The sequence below is a fragment of the Acomys russatus genome, chromosome 13 (genome assembly GCF_903995435.1).
Source record: "Acomys russatus chromosome 13, mAcoRus1.1, whole genome shotgun sequence".
In the NCBI taxonomy this organism is placed as follows: Eukaryota; Metazoa; Chordata; class Mammalia; order Rodentia; family Muridae; genus Acomys; species Acomys russatus.
Window position 1 is genome coordinate 51541501 of NC_067149.1, and position 24553 is coordinate 51566053.

Sequence of the window (24553 nt, forward strand, 5' to 3'; positions counted from 1 at the left end):
AAACGCTGGCCAGGATCCAAACAGGCTGTTTTTGTGAGGTCTGGCCTGGATTGTTCATTCCCGTGGATGACAGCGGCAGGAAGTGTCAACATCCATCTTCCTCTCACCCTGCTGCTAAATTGGCTCCCTTAGAGGTGTTTTTCAAATCCCCTGGGGTTAAGCCCTGAAAGGTGGATCAGGAAGCCTTGTTGATGTCACCTGGGACTCTCTCCCAGCCTGAACCAGGCTGCCATGGGAAACCTACTGTTCCTAGTCTTAGCTGTCTGCAGGAGCACTCAGGGAGTCTTAGCAAACTGAGCTGTGGTGGTGTTTGGAGGAGCAAGGCAGTTCATTAAGGCAGCTTCCAGGAGCTCTCCCCGCTGGGCTCTTTAAGTCTTATCAGCCTGGACTGCATCCTGCCATTGTTTCCCATTGGTAGTTAAGAGAAGGCAGGAGCCCTGTTGTGGCTGCTTGCGGCTATTTAGCGGGGCAGAGGAGAGTGGCACTTGGTCACAGCTTGGCCTTTCTCTGCCTGCCTGTGAAGACTTTGCAGCCCCTCGACTACTTGACAGCAGCACAGCTCACAGCCAGAGCAGATCCACTGGGCAGGCTCAGGAACATGGCCTAGGAGTGGTGGCACTGCTGAGCAGCAGCTGGGCTTCCCAAGGGACTGTGGAGATACAGTAAGGAGAAGGAAGGTATGATGGTTTTGAAAGGGTTCTGCTTTTCTTTCTGAAGAAGATTGATGACCTGGCAGAACTGTATTCAGATACGATTGCCAGGTGCCTTCCCCTCCTTTCTTGGGTACCTGCTGGGAGCCCCTGATGAACCAGTGTGCTGGGAGGGCATGGCACAGGGACACCTGCTTTGTGACCCAGTCTTGGCCATGTCCGGGAACAAAGTGTTTTCTGTTCACATCCCTGAGGTGCTTGGCTTATCCCTCTTCCCTGGCCCAAAGAGGCATTATGTAGGAAGAGCCATCTCTAGTATGCCTCAGGTGACACCTTCTGTGCTTCCTGTAGCCTTCGCCAGAAGAGAGGGGGCTGTGACAGGGATTCTGAGGGTTGCGTGTCCTCGCTGGTGCGCAGTGGGCTAAGACATGTTGTAGAGAATGTTAAACAGGGCTGTTAGACCCCTGTCCCTTCGCCAAGGCAAACATTCAGCAAACGTTTATTGAGCATGAGCAGGGTGCTGAGTGTCCTTGTAGATCCTGGGGACATTGGTGAGAGAGGCAGTGCCTGCTCTAAAGGCACTCATGATCCAGGGCAGGTGACTAACAAGTTCTAAGTGCTGGCCCCTGGCTAGTTTCTGAGTCTGGGTTCTGATGGCAGCGACAAAAGCCAGTTTCTTCTCTTCCAAGTTGCCATGTATGATGGCCGAGTGGTACCTCTGTTCCCAGGTGCTGCAGGGCTGTGGGGACATTGGATACCAGGCTATCCTGGAGGGCAGGAGAAGAGAGTCAAGCTGGTCCTGGCACTATTGTCTGGAGAAGGTGCCCAGGAGTGTGGCCCATTGGGATTGTTGCTCTTAGGCCTGGCCTGGGATCATTTTGGGGACTAGTTCTCCATTTTCAAAGGAGGCATGGGGCCATTGAATATATATATCATATGAAAATGCCCCTCACTGGATACATTGACAGTAGCATGTCTCAGCAACCATCTCCCTGAGCAGTGAGAACCAGCTCATTTCTTTTCTCTCTCTCTCTTTTTTTTTTTTTTTTTTTTTTTTTTTGCAGATGAATACTGCCAGGTATGAGATCTGCCTGTTTGTTCTGGCCCTCGCCTGGCCAGGTAGGTACCAAATACTTTCCTTCCTTACCCCTGCCAAGACTACTGAGGACACCTCCTTCCAGGCCTCAGTCCATGTGTCTGGACCTCATCTGTGCTCAGTCTCTGTTAGGCTTGTGACTTAAGAGTCAGTGGTTGCCTCCTGTGACAGTTAGGCAGAACATCCTGTTTCCGAAATACGTCCCCTCCAAACGGAATATCTGCAGAGGCTTGGTGGCACAGAATTACTGTACCATGTGATGAGAAAGAGGGAACTTCAAGCCTTGGAGACAGCATTGGTTTTCACGTGGTCATCTAGTTAATCCTCTCATAGCATGGATGATGAGACTGCAGGTCAGAGGTCAGAGAGGGGACGCTACAGCACAGGAGTCACACAGGCCCAAAGTCAGAGGACAGTCCTGAGTGTGCTAGGCTGTCCACCCTCTCCCGACACTGCTTGTTTCATCTTTCTTCCCTCACTGAGATTCCCAGTTTGGCAGTGCCAGCAGCAGCACCATGAAGCAGAGCAATGGGATAACTTCCGGAATGCCAACTTCCGGAATGCCAACTTGTGTTGCTGCCCCATGATGGACCACAGATGATGCTAATTTCTCTTGTGTTTGCTTCTATAGTCTCTAACTTTTCTGTAATGGGCATTGTTGCATAAGTTAGCCAGTCTCACTAAGATGAATATATGTCCTTGAAGATTTTATTATGGTCATGAGTCTGAGGTCATGCTCAGAGGCAAGGGACCTCATTTACAATGGAAAGTATCTCCTTAGTTCTACTTTCTATCACTTGTAGCCCCCTTTCTATGGGGCCAGAGAACTTTGGGCTGATGGTCCTATCATGCTCACCTGTGGCCTCTTCCCTCAGGGACCCTCTGCACAGAAAGGACGACCAACAGGCCGTCGATGGCCCGATGCAGCCTCTTTGGGGATGACTTCATCAACACTTTTGACAAAACCATGTACAGCTTTGCAGGGGGCTGCAGTTACCTCCTGGCTGGGGACTGCCAGAAACACTCCTTTTCCATTCTTGGTGAGTTCTGGGTACCCATGGCAGGGTCTCAGGGCAGGGGTAGCTAAGATGGGGGAGGGGTCCAACTCTCATGACACAACAGAAACTAGAGGCCACTTCTGAGAATATTAAGGTCAGTGGTTTTCTCATGACACCTTTCCTTGAGGACAGTGGCCTTCCCATGACACCATCTCTTAGTCCGGCATGAGAACATTTGTGCTACTCTGGCTGTTGTGTCCATTGCTGTGGGTCCAGTCAACATTCCAGAAGTTCAAAATCACAGAGAAAAAAGATGACGTTGGGGCATGTGGAATGCAGAATTAAGAGGCTGAATACTTCCTAAGTTACCAGAGAAGGGTTGGTGGTTCGCCTCTGTTGTTTCTGCATCCTCACTGCAGCCCTGGGATGTAGGTGCAATCATCTCTGTTTTCCAGGGAGGGACTATATGCAAAGAAGGCTATCTGGTCCTTCCCAGAAGGGGCTGGATCTGAGTCTCAGCCCACTCGATCTGGTGACCCACTCTAAGTACTAACCTGCTGTGACATGTGAGGGAGGGATGCTGCAGAGCCAGCAGAAGTGAGGTGGCAAACAGATCCATACTGTTAAGGCAACATTTTGGAGAAACGTGTTCAAACCGGGAAGGAAGGCCTTGAAAAACAGAGGCTCTGCTGTAGTGGTGGCTTTGTGGCACGAGAGAACAAGAGAGATGATCAGATGCCCACATTCCAAAAGGAAAAGCAGATGTTCAGAGTCAAGGGTGTGGCAGAGGCCCTTAATAGAATGCTGCGGAAAGGAATGTCAGGGTAAGGGGGATTCTGGGTAAACCCACTTGATCATATTCTTAGTGAAGACAAGCCTGAATGACAGACGGGAAGGTTGGGGGAATGAAGAATTTGAGAATATATAGTTTTTCTAAACTTTATTATTATTGCTGTTAATGATAATAGTGTGTTTGTGTGGGAGTGTGCCATAGTTAGTGTGGAGGGGAGAGGGCGACTGTCAGAGTCAGCTCACCTTCTGCCTTGTTGGAGCAAGGTCTCTCTTACTGTTTTTGCTGTGCTGTGCATTCCAAGGCAGCTGGTCCATGAGCTTCTGGGCCAGTCTCCTCTTTCCATTCCCCAAATTACATTAGGAATGCTGGGCTCACAGATGTCTGTTCTGGGAGGGTCAAACTCACATTGCTAGGCTTGTATAGCAGGTCCCCTCCCCCCCTTTTTGAGCCATCTCATCAGGCCTTTTTTGTTGTTGTTTTGTTTTTTGTTTTTGTTTTTGTTTTTGTTTTTTTTTTTTTCCTAAACTAACCCAGTGGAATTCCTGTTAGTATTGGGATAAGTGGGCAATTCCAAGGGCAGATCTCAAGGTCAAGACCTAGTCTAGAGAGCGCTGAGAGGAGCCTGGCACAAGGTTGGCAGCACACAGGGCTTGCTTGACACATAGGTTGGAGGGTTCTCATGGTTGTTTCTCTGTCAGTCCTGCCTTGGATCTGTGTGTAGTTCTCTGGGTCCAGGAGTTATTAAGCTGTTTGTAAATTTGTGAACTGACTGTGAGAGCCCTCTGATTCCCTGTGGACCATGCTGATCTTGAAATGGAGAGTCTCTTGCCTTGGGCTTTTGAGTGTTGGGGCTAGTGTACCAATTCTCCTGGCTTCCTCCTGCTTCTGAGATGCTCTCTGTACTGGCTAGTTTTATGTCATCTTGACACAAGCTAGAGTCATCTGAGAGGAGAGAGTCTCAACTGAGAAAATGCCTTCATAAGATCAGGCTGCAGGAGGCCGGGCGTGGTGGTGCACGTCTTTAATTTCAGCACTTGGAAGGCAGAGGCAAGTGGATCGCTGTGAGTTCGAGGCCAACTTGGTCTACAAAGAGAGTCCAGGAAAGCCAAGGCTACAAAGAAAAACCCTGTCTCAAAAAACCCAAAAAACCAACCAACCAAACAACCAAACCAAACCAAACCAACCAACCAACCAACCAACCAAAAAAGATCAGGCCGCAGGCAATCCTGTAGAATATTTTCTTTCTTTCTTTCTTTCTTTCTTTCTTTCTTTCTTTCTTTCTTTCTTTCTTTCTTTCTTTTATATGAGTGCTTTATCTGCCAAAGAGGGCATCAGATCACATTATAGATGGTTGTGAGCCACTATGTGGTTGCTGGGAATTGAACTCAGGACCTCTAGAAGAGCAGTCAATGCTCTTAACCACTGAGCCATCTCTCCAGCCCAGACATTTTCTTAATTGGTGCTTGGTAGGGGAGAACCCAGCCCATTGTGCTGGTACCATCCCTGGGCTGGTGGTCCTGGGTTCTGTAAGAAAGCAGATGAGCAAGACACAAACACCAAGCCAGTAAGTCGCACCCTACCCTTCCCCAGTCTTTGCATCAGCTCCTGCCTCCATGCTCCTGCCTTGTTTGAGTTCCTGTCCTGACTTCCATTGTTGGTAAACAGTGATCTGAAAGTCTGAGCCAAATAAATCAGTTCATCCCCAACTTGCTTTTTGGTCAGGGTGTTTCATGGAAGCAGTGGAAACCCTAAGGCACTTTCTAAGGCTATCCTACCAGCCCTCCTGCCTCTGTTAGCAAGTCAGTCACAGGAGGACCTCAGCGGCCCGCCATCTTCCCTGTTCTCTGGGAGCCCTATAAGGGTAAGGACAGTCAGTATCTTTTTCCTCTTTGTTTTCTGTTGTTCAGTGGGATCTCTCAACACCAACTGGAGAAAGATCCATGAAAGCGGGTGCAGGGTTGTACTAGAGCAGTGGTTCCCATCCTGTGGATTGTGACCCCTTTGTGGACTGAATGACTCTTTCACCGGGATCACCTAAGATCATCAGAAAACACAGACATTTATATTATGATGTTTATATTATGATTCATAACAGTGGCAAAATGACAGGTATGAAGTAGCAACAAAAATACTTTATGGTTGGGGTCACCACAACGGGAAGACTGTACTAAAGGGTCACAGCACTAGAAAGGTTGACAACCACTGTATTAAATGAAAGTGTTCACATGAGTGACATTTGAGGAGTCTTGGGTGAGGGGCTGGTGTTAGGTGGAGAAGACAGGGAGGTTTTTCCATGCGTGGAGGGTGGGGGAGCATCATCCAGGGGAAGAGGCAGGAGGCGGGGAGGGAGTGCTCAGTGTGAGGAGCCAGGCTGGAGGGACAGAGAAGCTTGAACAATGGGTTCTGATTTCTACAAGCATCAGGATCACCCAGGGGTCATTCTCAGCTATTTGAACCCCACAGTTCTGGCTCCAGAAGCAAAATGGGACCCAGTAATTTCCCAGCTGCTGTTGCTGGTGTTTACTGGGGACTAAATGTTGAGAACCATGAGGGTTTTTTCCCTTAGGGTTATTATTGCTGCGATGAGACACTGTGACCAAAGCAACTTGGGGGGTGGGGTGGGGGGTGGGGGTTGGGAGAGGGTGGGGAGGGTTTATTCAGCTTATACTGCTATGCCATTGTTCATCACCAAAGGAAGTCCGGATAGGAACTCACGCAGGGGAGGAACCTGGACACAGGAGCTGATGCAGAGGTTGTGGAAGGATGCTGCTTACTGGCTTGCTCCTCTTGGCTTACTAAGCAAAAAATTGATGTTTCCTCGTCTCTTGTCTTTGACCTTGACCAGCACAGGGTTATTAAGTATGAGTGAGAGGACGAGGCAAGTACACATCTGATGGGGGGGGTGCCTTGGTTACTTTTCTATTGCTGTGAAGAGACCCCATGACCAAGGCAAAGAATAGAAGAAACAGTTTATTTAGGCTTACAGTTCCAGAGGGTGAATCCATGACCATCATGGCTGGGAACATGGAAGCCGGCAGGCATGGCTCTGGAGCAGTAGCAGAGGGCTTACATCCTGATCTGCAAGTAGGAGGCAGAAGGAGGAAGTGAGAACTAACTGGGAGTGGCAAGGGCTTTAAAAACCTCAAAAACCCATGAGACACCTCCTCTAACAAAGCCACACCTTCTAATCCTTCCAAATAGTTCCAGCAACTAGGGACCAAGTATTCAAATATATGAACCCATGAGGGACATTTTCATTCAAACCACTACAGGGTGTCTGTAGCAAAGGATGGTCAGAAAGAACTAGGGTGCCGGCAAGGGGGTTCTGGGGGACACTGTCTTAGCAATGTTCTACTGCTGTGGAGACACCATAGCCATGGCGATTCTTAGAAAGGAAAGCATTTAGCTGGGGCCTGCTTACAGTTCAGAGGTTTAGTCCACTACCCTCAATGTCAGGGAACATGGCAGCACACAGGCAGAGATATGGTGTTGGAGAAGGAGCTGAGAGTTTTGCACCTGGATCCACAGGTAGCAGGAAGAGAGAGAAACTGGGCCTGGCTTGGACTTTTGAAACCCAGTGACACACTTCCCTCAACAAGGCCACATGCCCTAATCTCTGTCAAGTGTACCAAGTGATGCAGATGGTTTTTCTTCCCATCCCCAAGCTCCTGGAATAATGACTCATGAGACTCAAATATATTTACAAATTCCTAGGCCATATAGCTGGGCTCTTCTCTGCTCATAACTTAAAATAACCCACTTATACTAACCTATATTCTGTTACATGGCTGGTTACCTCTGCGCAGGTAATCATGCATCTCACGTCTTCACATGTTGCCAGTGAGTCCCCCTCCCCTTCCCCTGCCACATGCTCTTTGCTCTCTCGCGGCATTCTTTCTCCTGTGGGATGTCCCACCTTCTATTCTGCCTTTTCTTAGAGGTCATAGGTCTTTTAATTGACAGGCAATGCATCCATACAATATACAAGATATTCTCTTGACAACCAGGCATTCAAATCTATTGAGCCTGTGGGGGCCATTCCTATCCAAACCACCACAGAAGGGTACATGGGAAACAAGAATTGGGTGGCCTGGGTCACAGCAATGAGGCAGGAGCTGCAAAGGGCCAGCCAGAGACACTCTTAGGATGTGAAAAGCTGTGGAAACCACCCTGAACATTGTGTTGTGGCATCCCACCTTGCCCCAGAGGCAACAGCTAGGGTCTAGTTTAGGAGTACAGAACCTCCTCCTGCCCCAAATAGGGAGGCAGGACCTCAGGCCTGCCACTCGGGTAACCCCAGCATGTGTTTTAAGTGGAGATATCCCTACTCAGCTATCACGGTGTTAAGGTACAGTGAGCCTACCTGACGGCAGTGGGCATTGGTGAATAAGAAAGGATGGATAGGAGAGACAAGAGCTTTAGACTGCTTTTTATTTCATTTATTTATTTAGTTTTGGTTTTTCAAGACAAGGGTCTCTCTGTTACACAGAGCCCTGCCTGTCCTGGAACTCTTTGTAGACTAGGCTGGCCTCGAACTCACAGAGATCTGCCTGCCTCTGGCCTCCCGAGCATTGGGATTAAAGGCATGCACTACCATGCTTGGCTGGACTGTTTTGTTTTATTTTTAAATTTTTTTACTTATGTATTTGTGTCTGTGTGAATATATACCATGTGTACGCCAGGGCCTGCAGATCCCTTGGGGTTAACGGGGACTCATGACTCAGCTGATGAGTGTTAGGACTCAAATTCAGATCCCTGGCAAAGCAGTACATGCTCCTTGCTGCTGAGCCATCTCTCCAGCTTTGGCTCAAGATTTAAATAAGGGAAACAGTATCACTTCTCTACCCTGTGGCTTCAGATTTAGGGAGGGAGATGCCGATGTCGTGGTGGGAGTCTGTCTGCCTTACCTTTGTTCTGCTGGGGATCCTGCTTAGAGACAGGTTAGTACGTAATACATAAAGAATCTTAGGACCAGGCACAGAGTTCATAGTTTGGGCTCTGGGAACCCAGCCAGCATATCAAAAAATCCCTTTTCTCCCCACATAAGCCCAACCCAGCCCTCCTGCCTCCATCAAGGAAGCCCTCATAGTCAAAGGCTGTGTTTGTGTCTGGATTGTCATTATGGCCCCACCAGTAGTTTTCTGTTGCTGGGACACAATACCCTGAGAAAAGCAAGTTAAGGTTGGGTTTATTTAGGCTTACAACTGGCTACAACGGAAAGCAGGAGATTGAGGCAGCTGGTCCCTAAGAAACTGAGAGCAAGGACTGCTTGTGACGAAGACCTTTTCCCCTTTTTGTTCAGCCCAGGAGAGGATGCTGATCACTCTTAGGGTGGGTTTTCCCACTTTGGTTTATCTAATCAAGACAGTTCTTCTCAGGCATGCTCACAGGCCAACCTAATCTAGATGCTCTGGCACAAGGCTCCTTTTCCAGGTGGTTCTAGAGCTCATTAAGTTGACAGTTGAGAGTAACCATCACATCCGCTTTGACTACTTAGATCTGGTTAGCCCTGAGCTCATCAAGTTGCGTCAGCCAATTGGCTTATATCCCCAAGGACTTGGTGGCTATGCCCCTATGAGGAGACGGAAGCATAGAAAATGCCATACACTCATGTCCCTTCCCCAGCAGAGTCCCCAGAGCAATGGCAGTCTCTCCAGCCTCCTTGTCTTTACAGTTCAGACACTGTGAGGCATAGGTGAGATTAGCTCTTTGAAAATGTGACCTGTTATCCAAACTAAGTTACAAAAGCATCCGGGGCACTATAATGTCAATTCCCACATCAAAGAGTCACACACGGCTGGGCCTCAGTGTGTTTTTGTCAGGTTCTCTTTCACGGTAACCTCCTGCCACCACACAGGGCTGCAGCAGAGGCCCAGCCTCACGGGCCACTCGCCACTCTTTTCCCGGTGTCAGTACCCAGGGGCAACTTTGGGACCCAAGGAGGGACCATGTATTCCCAGAGATCCCTACCGATTCTCTACTGGTTTAGGATTCTTTTCTCGTGACAAGGGCCAGTTTTCTGGAAGCCGTCGGTCAGAGTCAGTTGTAGAGTAAACAAACTTTACTGAAGATGGATTGCGTCTCTACCCAAACCCTACTGTAACATCGGAAAGACCGGTGGTTACTTTACTTGTTGGTATTAGTGGTGTGTGGAAGGCTGCCTAGGGTGGTGTTGGGGAGGGGACCAGAGTCCTGAGTCAGGGGAAGGAACCTAGGCTTTGGACCTTGGGTTTTGTTTCTAGGCCTAGGATTACCTTGTCCTCAATTGTTCTCCGTGACATCCTGTTTCCTTGATTCTAAATCATTTATATTCCCGTCTGCGTGTTTGTGGGCCTTGTTCATATCCTGAGTAAAGTGTTTATGTCTGTGCATGAAAGCTTACCCGATGCCAAGGGGAGCCCTCTTGAGGTTGGGGGCCCAAGCCAAGCACAAGTCACAGTCAGCACAGGGGCGACAGAGGGGACCTGATTCCTCCTGCTTTGGAGAGCCTTGCCTTCCAAAGTTATGGCTACATGACCCGGCTCCCAAATTACTCCAAGGAGAGCCTTCAGTAACCGGAAGCCTGCTTAGTCATTTCCACAGTGTGAGATGTCTGAGTAGTCCCTGGGACTCGCCCTGGTTCAAGCTTCCTGTATGCTTCTGATGGGGCAGGATGCCTCCTGCTCCCACTAATGGGGTGAGGGTTGATGGCTCACTGTGGACTGAGCATCTTGTACTGTAAGTTCAAGGCTGGCTGGGAGCCTGGGAAGAGCCTGGATGGCTTGTCTTTCTTCCTGGGTGGAAGAAAGCTCCTCTTTTCCCAGCAATGCTACCTTGGGGGTTTGTGGTGTGTAGGGCTCCCTTTTGAGGTCAATGGACACTTTGAATGGCGTGTTCCTTCTAATGGCTGCAGGTATCTGCAGCAAGAAGAGGAGGTAAAGAAAATGGAGGGGGATTTAAAGTTCCCATCAGTGTAGAAGGCTTTGTGTTACAAAAGGGCGCTTAAGCTTGGGATCAGAAGACCTACCTCTGTGCTCCAGGTGGTAGTGTAAACCCAAAGTTCTTAGTGAGAGTGGTTTCCCCACCAAAGGACAACAGGTAGTGTCTGGGTACATTTAGAAGGCTCATACTGGGGTTCATGTTGCAGACATTTGGTGGCTGTGGCTAAGGTGCCTGTTACTTATTCTGCCATTTACAGTGGGCCCCACAGCAAAGTATCAAGCCTCCAGTGTCGCTGGTGGCGAGACGGTGAAATCAGATTGTGTATTAAGCCCCAGTTTCTCCAACTGTAATATGATGTCAGTCTACTTGAGCTGGTACATGCACACAATCTCAATACATGAAAGGCGGAGGTGACCTTATGTTCAAGTCTGTGCTTTGCTGCATAGTGCGATGCTGTCTCTTGGAAGGAAGGAAGGAAGGAAGGAAAGAAGGAAGGAAGGAAGGAAGGGGCCAATTTAGGCTGAATAGTGTCAGTGTAGGCCACATGTAAGTGGGAACAGTACATATTTATTATTTTTTGTATACAATAGAAAAAAAAATACAGTGTTGTTCAAACTAAATTGTAAGCCATGGGCTATAACTAGCATTCGCAAAGAATAGCAAATACCAGAAAACTTCAGAGTGGGTGGCATACAGTAAGAATGAAAACGGAAACTCTGTGTGTGTGTGTGTGTGTGTGTGTGTGTGTGTGTGTGGTGTACTGGGTCATGAAGAAAAGGGTGTTTAACTGTAAAACTAAAGAGCCGGTTGTTCAGATGGTCTCTGAGACCATCCCCACTCTCATAGTGTGCCCTTTTAGACTCTTCCAAATCCACTGGTCACTCCTGCTGTGGGCCAACTTCTCTGAGGCCTCCTTACCTTGCAGGGTTGGGAGCTCTGTGAGCTCTCCACAGTTTTCCTTCACTGAAGGTCACCGTGCTAAACCCACCACGCCCCTACATTTTTAATTTCCACTTGTTTCTGAATAGGAAATGAGGCCTGGTTAGCATAACCTAAACCATCCACTCAGGGCCCCAAAATCTAGCAGTGGGTGAAGATGCTGGGCCACCGGCTCTGACCTGTTCTTGCTCACATCTGGTTTACCCCGGCACTGCTCAGCAGGCTGCCCACTGGCCTTTCCTGGGGCATGAACAAGTCCTTCAAATGTTCTGTGATGAAGGGCAGGTGACTCTCAGTGTCACCTCGTGGGGGATCCACATTCTGCAGGAAGAATTGTTGGTCCAGGGTTATGTGTGGCCATGGCACCTTGCCAGCTGCCCAGGTGCTGCCTCTGCACTTCCTAGCACCACCCTTAGCCACACTTTTGCTGTCTCACTGTTCCCAGCTACCTTTCCTGGGTCCCCATAGGAGGGAGAGCCTACAAGAAGAAGAGGCACAGGGATGGGGGTGGAGGTGGGGGGGGGGGGGGGGGGTGGCATTCTTTCCTGTTCCCAGGAGGAAGGTGCTTTTGGCACCTGGTGGGGGGTTCCCAGGAAACAGAGACAGACAGTCCCTTTCCACTTTCACTGTGAGGGATTCGAGGCAGAACAGACCATTGAGGAGACAAGTTGAAGGTCATAGGTCAAGGACATCTACATGGAAGGAGACAGGAGGTCCTTGCTCTGCCTCACTGCAGGTTCTGTTGGTGTGCAGTGTTTGCAGTGCAGGCCTCAGACGAGCCTGGGATGGGTTTTTGGCTTTGGACCCACAGTAAATGCCTAGGGATGAGAACAGTCCTTGAAGAGGGCCTGCACACTGGAGCTTGAGCTGTTTGCCTTTAAAAATCGTTCTAGCATGGCGGTTCCCAGCATCCTGAATAGCTAGCATAATAGGATAGCCCCAACTTCCCACAGAAAGTACCTCAGCTGTCTTAATCTGCCTGCCACCTACGCTCCTGGACTGCCATCAGCTTAACTTCTGCCGCCAGAGACTGACTCTCTTTAGAACTATTCTCAGTCTGAAAAAAAAATGGCTCAGCAGTTAGGAGCCCATCCCATGCTTGCAGAGGACACATGCCTCCCCGCACCCCCAAACCTCTCACACATACATGTAATTAAAAAAAAATAATCTTCAAAAATATGTTCTCAGTAAAAGCACAGAGCAGCCCAGACCTCCAGCTTAGAAATGATAGACAGCGCCGAATGAGGACAGTTAGGAGATAGGAGCTAGCTTTGTTTACTATTCTAGAATCATTTCTGTAAAATGGAATGCGCTGAGTGGAGGAGGATGAGATGCCAGACCGAGAAAGGGCCAAGGCCCACAGAGTGATGAGTGTGTTCACCCTTCCTTGCCGTTTCTTTGCTGAGGAGTTAGAGGCCACAGCCTCCATCCCTCTTCGAGAAGATGAAGATGTGTTTACTCATTTCCAAGGCTAGTTTTCCACATGATTTCCTTGTGGACATTAAAGTGGTTAATGGTTGTTTAGGGATATTTTCTGTGCCCCCCTCCTTCCTTCCCTCCACCCTTTCCATCTCCCTCCCCCCCCCCTTTTTTCCCTTTCTCGGTCCCATTCTCCTGTTTCATCAATTTACTTGTTTATTTATTTACTTACCTGTGCACGTGTGTGTCACACACGTGTGGAGATAAGAGGATTGCTTGTGGGACTCAGTTCTTTTTTTTCTGCCATGTGGGCCCCTAAGATGGGACTCCATCTTAGATTGTCAGGTTTGGCAACAAGCAAAGCATTAGCCGCTGAGTCACCTCAACAGCTCTCTCCTGTTTTCTCAGAAGGTCGGGTGCACATCCCAGTTTCCTGCCTGGTAACATTTTTTTGGTTTGGTCTGTTGAACCTGGTGCAGAAGTTCCGTCCAAATCAACGGCTTTGTGTTTTGTTTAATGAGCTTGGCAGCTCTGTTCTATCCTGGCAGTGCTGCTGCGAGGTTCTGCAGAGCGTGGCCTCTCACTTCAGTGGTCATGACTGCCGTGGCAAAACCTCAAGTCAACAGGCCTTCCCAAGGCTTCTGTGGGTGTGGCTCCACAGGCTTCCTTGCTGAGGAGCTAGAGGCCACAGCCTCCGTCCTTCTTACTTGCTCCAATGTCTCTGTTCCCAGGTTCTCATTGACCTTTCTGTTTCCTTTATCTCTTACACAGTCCGTTATCTTTGAGCACTAACGGCCCAGACTTTGTGTTTCTTACAGATTAACTCTGGACTGCTAAACTTTGAGAATGCTGCGGGGAAACGCCTGGACACTTTGCTTTCTTTTATCACAGCTTCCATGACCCGCTGTCTCTGTGCTTGCCCCTTACAGCCAGGCCTTTGACAGAGACCAATTTTTACTAGGTGTTTGGCCATACAAAAATCACTAACGGAGAAATCAGTAACTTCCTGAGTTTCTATTAAAGTTCCCTCACACTCCTTAAACGTATCACAGAAAATCACGTGCAGTTAAACAGTCAGACCAGAGTCTCTGTTTTAAACAAACGACACATAGATTTGGGCTTGGATTCTCCTAAGATGACAGCACTCTACCAACAGCTCATACTCTTTTCTATTTGTGATCATACAACGTGAGTCTTATTTTTTTACACCAAGATGAACTTCCAAAGGACGTGGTTGTGCCTTTGGGAGTCCGCTGAGTGCCACGTGTCAGCCCTTAGTACTTTTAGACAAACAGTAAGATGAAGGCATGGGAATTCCAGGGGTTTTTGTTGAGTCTTTCAGGAGTTTTCCATGGAGATTACAGAGGCGAGGCAATAGTAATACATTTATTAATTCTGGGCACACTTTTTCTTTTCCCTTTCAGGGAACTTCCAAGATGGCAAGAGAGTGAGCCTGTCTGTGTATCTTGGGGAGTTTTTTGACATCCACTTGTTTGTCAATGGCACAGCAATGCAGGGGGACCAGAGGTAAGTCAGAAGCTCAGGTGTTCCCCTGGAAAGGATCTTGGAGGGCCCTTCTCACACATTCTTCAATGTGTGAGAAACAGGGGCCCAGATGCAGGGATTATATGTGCCCAATGGGCCAGGTCTCTGCAGTACCGGTCTAGAGCCTCAATCATGGCGCATCGCGTCTGTAACCTGGGGTTGCCTAGGAAGCTTGGAGAGGTCCTAAAAATGCACCAGGAGCCTCATGAGCTTACCCTTTGCCTTCTAGCATCTCCATGCCCTACGCCTCCAAAGGACTCTACCTAGAAAGAGAGGCAGGCTACTACAAGCTTTCCAGTGAGGCCCTTGGCTTTGTAGCCAGAATTGATGGTAACGGCAACTTCCAAGTCCTGCTGTCAGACAGACACTTCAACAAGACCTGCGGGCTGTGTGGCGACTTTAACGTCTTTGCTGAAGATGACTTTAGGACGCAGGAGGGTAAGCTGTTGTTTGAAGAATCTGGAGCTTACAAGCCATTCGTTTGATGTCTGCTGACCTCTGTTCATAGTCCACTGATTCTCTGCTTCCTGATTTTGTGCTGTCGGGTCATTTTTTAGAAGGGGTTTATGTTAAATTTGCAATCTGTGTCCAATTATTGCCCCCCCTTTCTTTTTTTCTTTTTTCAAGATGGTTTCTCTGTGTAGGCCTGGTTGTCCTGGAGCTTGCTCTATAGACCAGGCTGGCCTCAGAGAGATTTGCCTGCCTCTGCCTCCTGAGTGCTGGGATTAAAGGTGTGCACCACTACACCCTACTGAATACTAACTCTTGAAATGTAAAACTGAGTCTCCAGGCTACATGGGTCTTTCTCCTTACTTCAAGCATTCAGGGGAGGCATTTCCCCACCTCCTATCCTGAGCCCAGGTCAAGGAAACAAACTTTTGCTTTTCTATTTTTCCAAGCAGGTTGCTTTATCTTATATTTCTAGTTGTGAGGCTAGCCCTAATGGCCGAGCCATCTCTCAAGCCCATTCCTCAGCCTTCTCAAGAAGCATGTCCTGGAGGATCACGCCTTTACCACGGGATCTAAGTTCCACGCCCACCCCCACCCCACCCCACCCCTCGCTTGGAAAGATGGCTGCCGTCACTCTAATACCTGAAAGCCAGCAGCCTTGTCTGTTCTTCCCGTTTATCTTTGTTATTCTTCCTCTTCTCCGCCCCTCAATTTTCTTTCCCCATCTTGGAATTCCATCTACTCTTTTTGAAGTTATTTGTGGCATCACTAGAATGTTTGTCCACTGTAGTAGTGTAGTCCAGACTTTTCTAATCTACTTTATTGGAAAAGGAAGTTCCAGTCCTCAGATATCTTTCTTTATTTAATACATATGTATATATCCCATATATATGTGCTCACATATATAAATATATATTTATATATGACTTACAGTATGAAAAAGGAAGTGATATTTGTTAGCAAAAGTCCAGTCCCTGGTCATATGTTTGCATCCATCCCCAGAAAGTGATTTATTGAGTTCAGTTCTCAGTTTAGACCCAGCATTATTTGTCCACAAACAATTAACCTTGTTTTCTGACTTCTGAGAGGCTCGGCTTGCTTTGTTACTTGATCTCTGGGATCCCTGTCCCTTACTTAACTGATAATATTTGTAATTCTGTCTATTGGACTCTCTTCTACTTTACTTCATATTTAACTATAAAGTTTCATATTATACAAAATCGGGCCTGAAAAAGAGTTTTGAAAGTCACCTAGAATGAGGGGATCGGCCCCGACCTAACCAGCCAGGAAAAGAAACTTCCCCATGCACATGAGATCTCTTCCCTACCTCTTCCTTAAGGTGCCCAAGCCCATGTGATGTGAGTGGGTACCAAAGAGCATCTATCACAGAATCCAGTACATGGTGGACACCATATAGATTCTAGTTCTCTGCACTGCGCTACCTGGGTCAGTTAGTTTCCTCTGGCTTCCAACAAGATACCACAAGCCAGGTGGCTTCTAGAAGCAGCAGCCCATTGTTTCACGGTTCTGGAGACCAGGGTGCTAAGTCAAGGCCTTCCACAAGCTCTAGGAGAGGGTTTGCTCCTTAGCTCTCCAATTGCTGCTGCATCCCTTGACTGGCAGCCATGCCATTCCTATCTCTCCACGTGTGCCTGCCGGCATCTGATGTCCCTCCACCTCTCTGATAAGGATACATAGCTGCACACAATGACTCGCCCAGGCAATCCCAGAGAAGCACCTCCTCCTAAGACCTTCAGCTGAATCCCTGAATTGGCTGAATAATATGTATAGAATATTGAAAAATGAGCACATTGTTGAAGGAGGAATTTCCTTACTACTCACCTAACCTTAGATGCCAACTAATTAGAAAGGCTTCCCTTTCCTTTCCATAGAGACAGTTCAGTTTATTCCCATGTGCACACCTTGACCTTGACTCACCCTTCCAGGCTATGTAAGAGGTGGCTCACCTCAATAGGAAAAAAAAAGCAGACAGAGACAACTACCATAATAAATATTCAGCAAGGCTATCAGACAGTGCCTTTGTTCCAGGCTATGTAGGTCTTTAAGTACCCCAAGGTGGCCAACAACAGCATGCATGCTACAAGCACAAATGTGCTGGACATGGAGAATGAGAACATGGAAGATGCAGTGACCAGGGGTCTTAGGATTCATGTCACATTATTACCTCCATTCCACACAAGTGTTCTGAGCACCCCGAAGGCACTGTGCCTGAAGGCAGAGCTAAGACGCATACCTGTGCTCTTAACTAAGGAGCTCACAGTGGAATCCTAGCTCATAGGTCATAGAAGGCCAGAGCTGAAAAGTAACCCAAAGAAAGATAAGAGTCTTTTCTGGAGAGTTACCTGGGGGTGCTGGACATGGAGAAGGGCACCCCCCACCAGGCTGGGATGTGGGAAGGAAAGAGGGCTGGCTCAGAAGAGCTGGTTGTTCTTGGGCTTTGTGTCCAGGACCGAGTAGAGGGCAGTTGGCATGGCGACAATCGAGTTGGCTGCTGTGCTGATCTCTATGGCAAAGCATCTGAAACAATAACAAGTTAGAGAAGGAAGAATTTGTTTTGAGCTCACAGCTTCAGAGATTTCAAGTCCACAGTCCTCGGTTCCATTAACTCAGGGCCTTGTGCCAAGGCAGAAAGAACATCATGGCAGATGGAACCGGTGCTGGAGGAGGCTGCTCACTTCATGGCAGACAGGAAGCAGAGAGTCAGGGCAGGGACACACTCCAAGTGACGCACTTCCTCCAACTAGGCTAGGCTTCCATCTCCTAAAGTCTCTAGAACCGCCCCCCAATAGTGCCACTTGTTTAGGACCAAGCCTTGATCACATGACAGTGGGAAGGAAGGCATTTTATATTAAAGCCATGACAAAGGAGGAGAAAAATGGTCCATGTGAAGGGAAGGGTATTCCATGGAGAAATGGGGGCAGATGGCATCATTCACATCATCTTTCTTTTAAAAGATTTTAAATATTAAATTCATCCAACCACTCTTTTTGAGAACTTCCTATGTGAGCACTGTACGTCATCATCTCTACTTCCTCTCTCCTCTCCAACTCCTTTTGTGTGTCGCCCCCAACCCTCCTACGATCTCCTCTTCTCTATTGTTATATGCACACTCCTCCTGCCGAGTCCGTTTAGTGCCACTCACATGTGTTTTTGTTTAGGGCTGACCACTTACCATTGAATAGCCTAGAGGGGGCTTGTTCTTAGAGAAGATTGATTCTCCCTCTCTTATCAGTTATGAATTGCTTTTATTTCTTCATATAAAAGTGGGACCTGGTCAGATTTCCCCATCCATGTTGGCATGCCATTGGTGTTTTCGCCATCTCGGTCTTGTTCAGGCAATCATATTTTTGAAATTTCTTGAGTGCATCTTCTCTGTCATATATAGAAGTCATCATCTCACAACAGACTTCCTGGTCCTCTGTCTCTTACAATAGCAGGACTATCTTGGACCTGCCAGTGGTATAAATAATGGCATAGAGGCTTATTAATATGTATTATATATATATATATTAGTTTTTTTGAGATAAGGTTTCTCTGTATTATTTTGTCTATCCTGGACTCACTTTGTAGACCAGGTTGGCCTTGAACTTACAGAGATCTGCCTGTTTCTGCGTCCCAAGTGCTGGGATTAAAAACGTACACCACCACACCTGGCTTGTTAATATTTTAAAGCTTAGGCATTTTAGCTCATCTAACTTAACCTGGCTTCCTAGCCCATGATGCACCATGTAGCTAGTTCTTTACCTCTCTGCTCCTGTTCATGTCTATTCACCTGTGTCTGCTGGCTGAATTTCCCATCTCTGATCTTCTCCCATCTTCCCTTTCTCTGCCTGAAAGATTCGTCTTCTAATTCCTGCTCAGCCATTGGCCATCAGCTCTTAGTAAAGCCAATCAGATGCAATTCTACATTGCCTTAGGCAGAAGAGGAAGGAACAAATATTTACAAATTATGAGACCACAGATGGGCCATAGCTCTCTGCTGGTGCAGAATTAACAATCGAATCTACGGAGACACACCTTCACACAGTGCACCCCAACATCTTCTCTTTTGTCTGTCTTCTCTTTTGTGAAGTTAGATGTAACAGTTGGGGTCGAACACCTGTCTTATTTAGGGTTTCTATTGCTGTGAAGAGACACCATGGCCACAGCAACTCTTATAAGGAAAACATTTAATTGGGGCTGGCTTACAGGTTCAGAGGTTTAGTCCACTGTCATCATGGTGGGAAGCATGGCAGCATGCAGGCAGACCTGGTGCTGGAGGGGCTGAGAGTTCTACATCTTGATCCATGGGCAATAGAAGGAGACTGTTGTTTTTTTTTAAAAAAATGGAAAGCTCAAATGTTCAATTTTACCAATAAAGACTCAGGAGCCAGATGCTGAGGTGAAAACCAGCTAGCTTAGAGAGGCAGAGAAAGCACCTGACTGACCTTCCTGCTCAGTGTACAGCTCAGAGGAAAAAGCCCCCAAAAGCTCACTAGCTCAGCTGACAGGCCAGGAGGAAAAGCCTAAAAACTAAAAGCCAAAGGAGCTTGCTAGCTCAAAGCTCAAAAGCTCCTCCTCCTCTGCCTCCTCCTCTTCCTTCTTCTTCTTCTTCTTCTTCTTCTTCTTCTTCTTCTTCTTCTTCTTCTTCTTCTTCTTCTTCTTCTTCCTCTTCTTCTTCTTCTTTTCATTTTTTGAGACAAAGTCTCTCTGTGTAGCCTTGGCTGTCCTGGACTCACTCTGTAGACCAGGTTGGCCTTGAACTCACAGCAATCTGTCTGCCTCTGCCTCCTGAGTGCTGGGATTAAAGGCATGTGCCACCACGCCTGGCCTTCTTATTTGTATTAAATACCCTTCAATTCAAAGTCTCTCCTACTCCTTAATCCCTGTCAACTGGTTTCTTTCTCTGCCTCTTGACCTAGGGTTAACTTTATTAAATCCTGTGCACTTTGACCAGTTGTGGATTTCTGTAATGATCTCTGCTGCAAAAAGAAGCTTCTTAGATGACATCCTCATCATCTTTCATGTTACTTTCTTCATTGTATCTATTCCTCCATCCGTGGCTAGTCAACTCACTACTTGCTGAGCTCCACACCCCATGCACTGTCATGCTGAGCACTGTATGAGATGCCTATGGTCCTGAGTTCTAATCTAGTAGGAATTTGATTCAAGTAACAACTGGCCAATAGCTTTCATGCAGAAGTTCTTTGTACAGGTTTAACTGATGCATTGTTTCTTGGAAACTTTTCTCTGCAGGTACCTTGACCTCAGACCCCTATGATTTTGCCAACTCCTGGGCCCTGAGTAGTGGGGAGCAGCGGTGTAAACGGGCATCTCCTCCCAACAGTAACTGCAACAACTCCTCTGGGGACATGCAGAAGGTGGGTACAGTCTGGCCTGGATGTGGTCAGGATGGTGTGTGACTCCTGGAATTAAGGCAAGAGACTTAGAACCATTGTTTCTTTCTCTGTTGGGGGGCAGTGGTTGGGTGAGAAATGGGTCTCTCTGGCTGTTCAGTATGCAGTGCTCATGAGTCTTTTTGTTTTGTTTTTAGTTGGAAACTTATTTTGGCTAGGATTTTGTCTAATTCTAACATATTCCTTTGTACTTTCTTTAAAAATGAGAAGGTACAGTCAATGTCTCCAACCCCTTTATGAGGCGATGACAAAATACATAGTGCCAGAAAATGGAACTTATCACAGCCTGGGAAGCTGAGACTTCCAGGATGAAGGTGCTGGTGTCTGCTACCTGGTATAGGTGCTCCTGTTGTGTCAGCCTTATAGTGCCTAAGAGGAAAGGAAAAAAAAAAAAAAAAAAAAAAAAAAGGGCCGCCCACCTCATTCTACCTACAAAAGCATTGCCCACATCCCTCTGGGTGTAGGCTGTTGTACCTTTCCTTCTTCAGGAGGTAGACACCGTACAGTTCTCAAGGTTACCTTTAGTTCTTAAATCCTTTATTGTATACACGGTTGCTAAGGCTAATAGGTCTCAAAACTATTCAGTGTGTGTAGGACATATATTATAGGAGGTGTTGGCTAGGAAATATAATGACCTTCCCAACAACAATGACCCAGAATTATTCTCAGGCAGAAGCCTGGTTCACCCAAGTCTGCGCATAAGTAGACGAATCCTCTCCTATGTTAGAAACAACAACAGACATCAGCACACCAGCCTAGCACGAGAAAGCTTCGTTAATAGCTGCTTACTCATCTAATGAGTCTTTGCTGTGTTCACAAGGCACCTTGAACCTCTGAAGCCAGGAGATGCCAGACTTAGGAGAATATTCTGATGCTCAACTCTTAAACAGACAACATGCGACTTGTAAACAAGCACATCCCAAAAGCCATGTTTCCTTGTACTTCCAGTGATTCAGTGGTGCTAGGCCCTCTGGGTGGTCACCTGCCATGTGGCCAGGGCTGCTAACAAGGCAGACTGAACTCCAGACTGGGCACCAAGAGCATGCTTTGTGTAGTACGTGTGTGTGTGTGTGTGTGTGTGTGTGTGTGTGTGTGTGTGTGTGTGTGTATGTGTGTGCGTGTGTGCGTGTGTGCGTGTGTGTTTCTCTTTCCCCTGACTTGAAATCTGTGACGTTTGTCCTTGACAGGTTGAATGCTTGAGATCCTCTTACCCATGGTTGGGTGTGCTGGTCAGTTTTTCTCAACCTGACACAAACTAGAGTCACCTAGAAAAGGTGATGATGGTGATGATGATGATGATGATGGGATGATGATGGTGATGGTGATGATGATGGGGTGGTGGTGGTGATGGTGATGGTGATGATGGTGATGGTGATGATGGTGATGATGATGGTGATGATGATGGTGATGGTGATGATGGTGATGATGATGATGATGATGGGGCGATGGTGATGATGACAGTGTTGATGATGATGATGATGGTGATGATGATGGGGTGGTGGTGATGGTGGTGGTGATGATGGTGATGATGGTGGTGATGATGGTGATGATGATGGTGGTGGTGATGATGATGATGATGATGATGGGGTGGTGGTGATGATGATGATGGGGTGGTGGTGATGATGGTGATGATGATGGGGTGGTGGTGATGATAGTGATGATGATGTGCTCGGATGCTGGGTGTGGTGATGATGGGATGATGGGGTGGTGAGGAGGCTGGGGTGGTGATGATGATGGTGATGATGATGGGGTGGTGGTGATGATAGTGATGATGATGGTGATGATGATGATGGGGTGGTGGTGATGATGATGGGGTGGTGGTGATGATAGTGATGATGATGGTGATGATGATGATGGGGTGGTGGTGATGATGATGATGATGGGGTGGTGATGATGATGGTGATGATGATGATGTAACATCTGGTATTCTCCTCTTGTATTGTGTGTCTCACAGGAGTGATATATCTTGAGAGCGAGCGGAGGTGGGGAGCATCCTAGCAAATACAGTACTTTAGGCATGGAACCCCAAACTATTTTTGTTTTCCTCCCCTCCTCCCAGTTATAGCTGCTTTTTTGGGGGCAAGCGGGGTGGGGGTGGGTGGGGAGGGTTAGCTGAGCACAGCTCAGTACAGGTTAGAAGGAAAGTGAGCCTTCCAGCACACCAATACATCCAAATAAGCCAGTGGGGGAGGTAAGCCCTTCCTCTAGTGACGCTTGGCCACCTAGACAAATTTCAGAAAAAATTCATTCAAGGTATTATGCAAGGCAAACTCTTCCCATTTCCCCCTTTGGGTTCTGTTGTTGGTTGGTTGGCTCTGCACCCTCTCCTCCTTCAAGGCAGGGCTGGGAGCAACAGGTCCTGTAGAGCGTATTTCGTCTTGTTTGACTTTGCAAACACAGACTGCCAACAGCAAGGGCTTGACAGATGGTCCCCACCCTCAGAGTATGAAGGAACAATCCCATTTATGCGGGCGTTAGTGGGAGGTGCAGACAGACTTTTCCTGGAGAGAACCTGATACTGAGGTTGAAAGACTGGGTGCTTTGTTTAAGGAAGGCAAAGCTGAGCAGAGTGGTAGCAGCGTTGCTAGTCTCCCGGGACACGTTGTAAGGCTCCAGCTTCTTGTTGCTACTCACTTTGTCTCCTGGGTGTGTTAACGTCCTTGCTAACCAGTGTACTGGGAACAGCTTAAGAAATTGAGTACTCGGTTCCTGGTTCAGGACTGAGGCTCCAAACACATGACCTCCCTGAGGCATGAACTCCTTCAAGGCCAGCAGCACTCATATTTTCAGCTTGTTTACCCAGAGACCTGTACTGTGCCCTTAGCCAATCAGATCATGTTTGTCCACAGCCGGGGCTCCCTCATTGGCTGGCATGCACAGGGACTCATCTCCTGGGAGGTGATTAATGTGGTCCTTTGAACTGAACAATTCTGTCTTCTTACTCCCCCTGGGCCCCAGGTTTAGAAATTGCATTTGGTAATTCTGCGGCATCTTTCACCAGCAGATGCCCTTTGGTTCAAGGGCCATTTGGGACAGTAGAGTGTTCTGGATAGCTGTGAGAATCAGTGATCTCGCCTCTCTCCTGATTTTGGTAGATCTTTTAGAAAGCCTGGTCATATTACTAACACCATGGGGGAGAAATATTTATTTACCTGTTATACCAACAGACCCAGTGCCTCTTTCTGCTGGGACTGATAATGGCTTGTTGGATTGTATGCAGGTTTCCAGGTTTGTTTGTTTGGTTGGTTTTTTTCCAGCTGAGTCTAGATCCCGACCGTAAATGCTCAGCTTAAGTAATGCTCATTTGCTCATAGCTACCATACAATGTATACTTTTAGAAAGAGCCTTGGTCAGCCTTTCTCCTTTTGTAAATTTTGAGTGAGGAATGTGAGGGACAGACTGAACTTCACAAGCAGATGGTAGCTTTGGATCTGTGTCTTTTACAGGGTCTCTCTGTGTTAGCCTTGACTGTCCTGGACTTGCTTTGTAGACCAGGCTGGCTTTGAACTCACAGCGATCCACCTGCTTCTGCCTCCCGAGTGCTGGGATTAAAGGTGTGCTCCACCACACCAGGTGGGTCTATGTCTTTTCTGTAGTTTGAAGTAAACCCAAAGCCCCGTGGGGCTTCAGTTAGCCCACAGAGTGGCCATACTGGTATGAAAAAGACAACTCTTTCCCAAGACAATCTCCTGTCACCTGATGGAAATTTGCCATAGTGAGTATGATCACTGCATGTCATACAATATCCAGACATGTGGGTATTGACAGTGCCCACTATGCGAGTGTTATCCACTTGGCATGTTGCCGCTAGGTACAGTTTAGCCTGCAGTCCTGCACTTGGTGGCTTTGGCCTGGCCTGGGAGATCCAGTCACCAAAGCCAACATCACCACCCTTAGGTCACATTCCCCATTATGACAAGACCGGGTCTTGCCTTTGCCACTACTGGCAAGAGCGTGAGGTCATATCTGTGCTTGACATCAAGAGATCTCTCCATTTAATTCCTAAGAGCTGGTCTTCAAGATAGCCAGGTGTTGTTGGGAAGCCCGAGCACGCTGGCGGCTGGTTTTTACGTGGCCTACTGCAGGGGGATAATCCAGCAGCAGCAGCATCTGCACACATGGGTCAGGAGCAGGAGAAATGTCTTTTCGTCAATGTTAGGGTTCACTAACCCTCAAGAAGTAGAGGAGATTCTTGAAGATGCCCATTCGTCATCCTGCCTGCTGTATGATGGTTCCCTGCAAACCACAGCCAGACGGGCAGGCTATGTTCTGATCTTGGTTTTAAGAGTCAAGGCCTTGGAGTAGCCTCGCTACAGTCTATCTGG

The 24553-nt window shown here is 47.7% G+C and overlaps 1 protein-coding gene across 1 annotated transcript in view; it reads left to right on the forward strand.

Moving 5' to 3' along the window:
* Window positions 1-1714: 1714 nt before the first annotated feature.
* Vwf (von Willebrand factor) overlaps window positions 1715-24553 on the forward strand; it is a 138896-nt gene continuing 116057 nt past the window's right edge. The window contains 5 exon segments of the mRNA XM_051155405.1: window positions 1715-1769; window positions 2622-2786; window positions 14241-14343; window positions 14591-14799; window positions 20068-20192. Of these exon segments, the coding sequence (XP_051011362.1) occupies window positions 1715-1769; window positions 2622-2786; window positions 14241-14343; window positions 14591-14799; window positions 20068-20192 (657 nt within the window).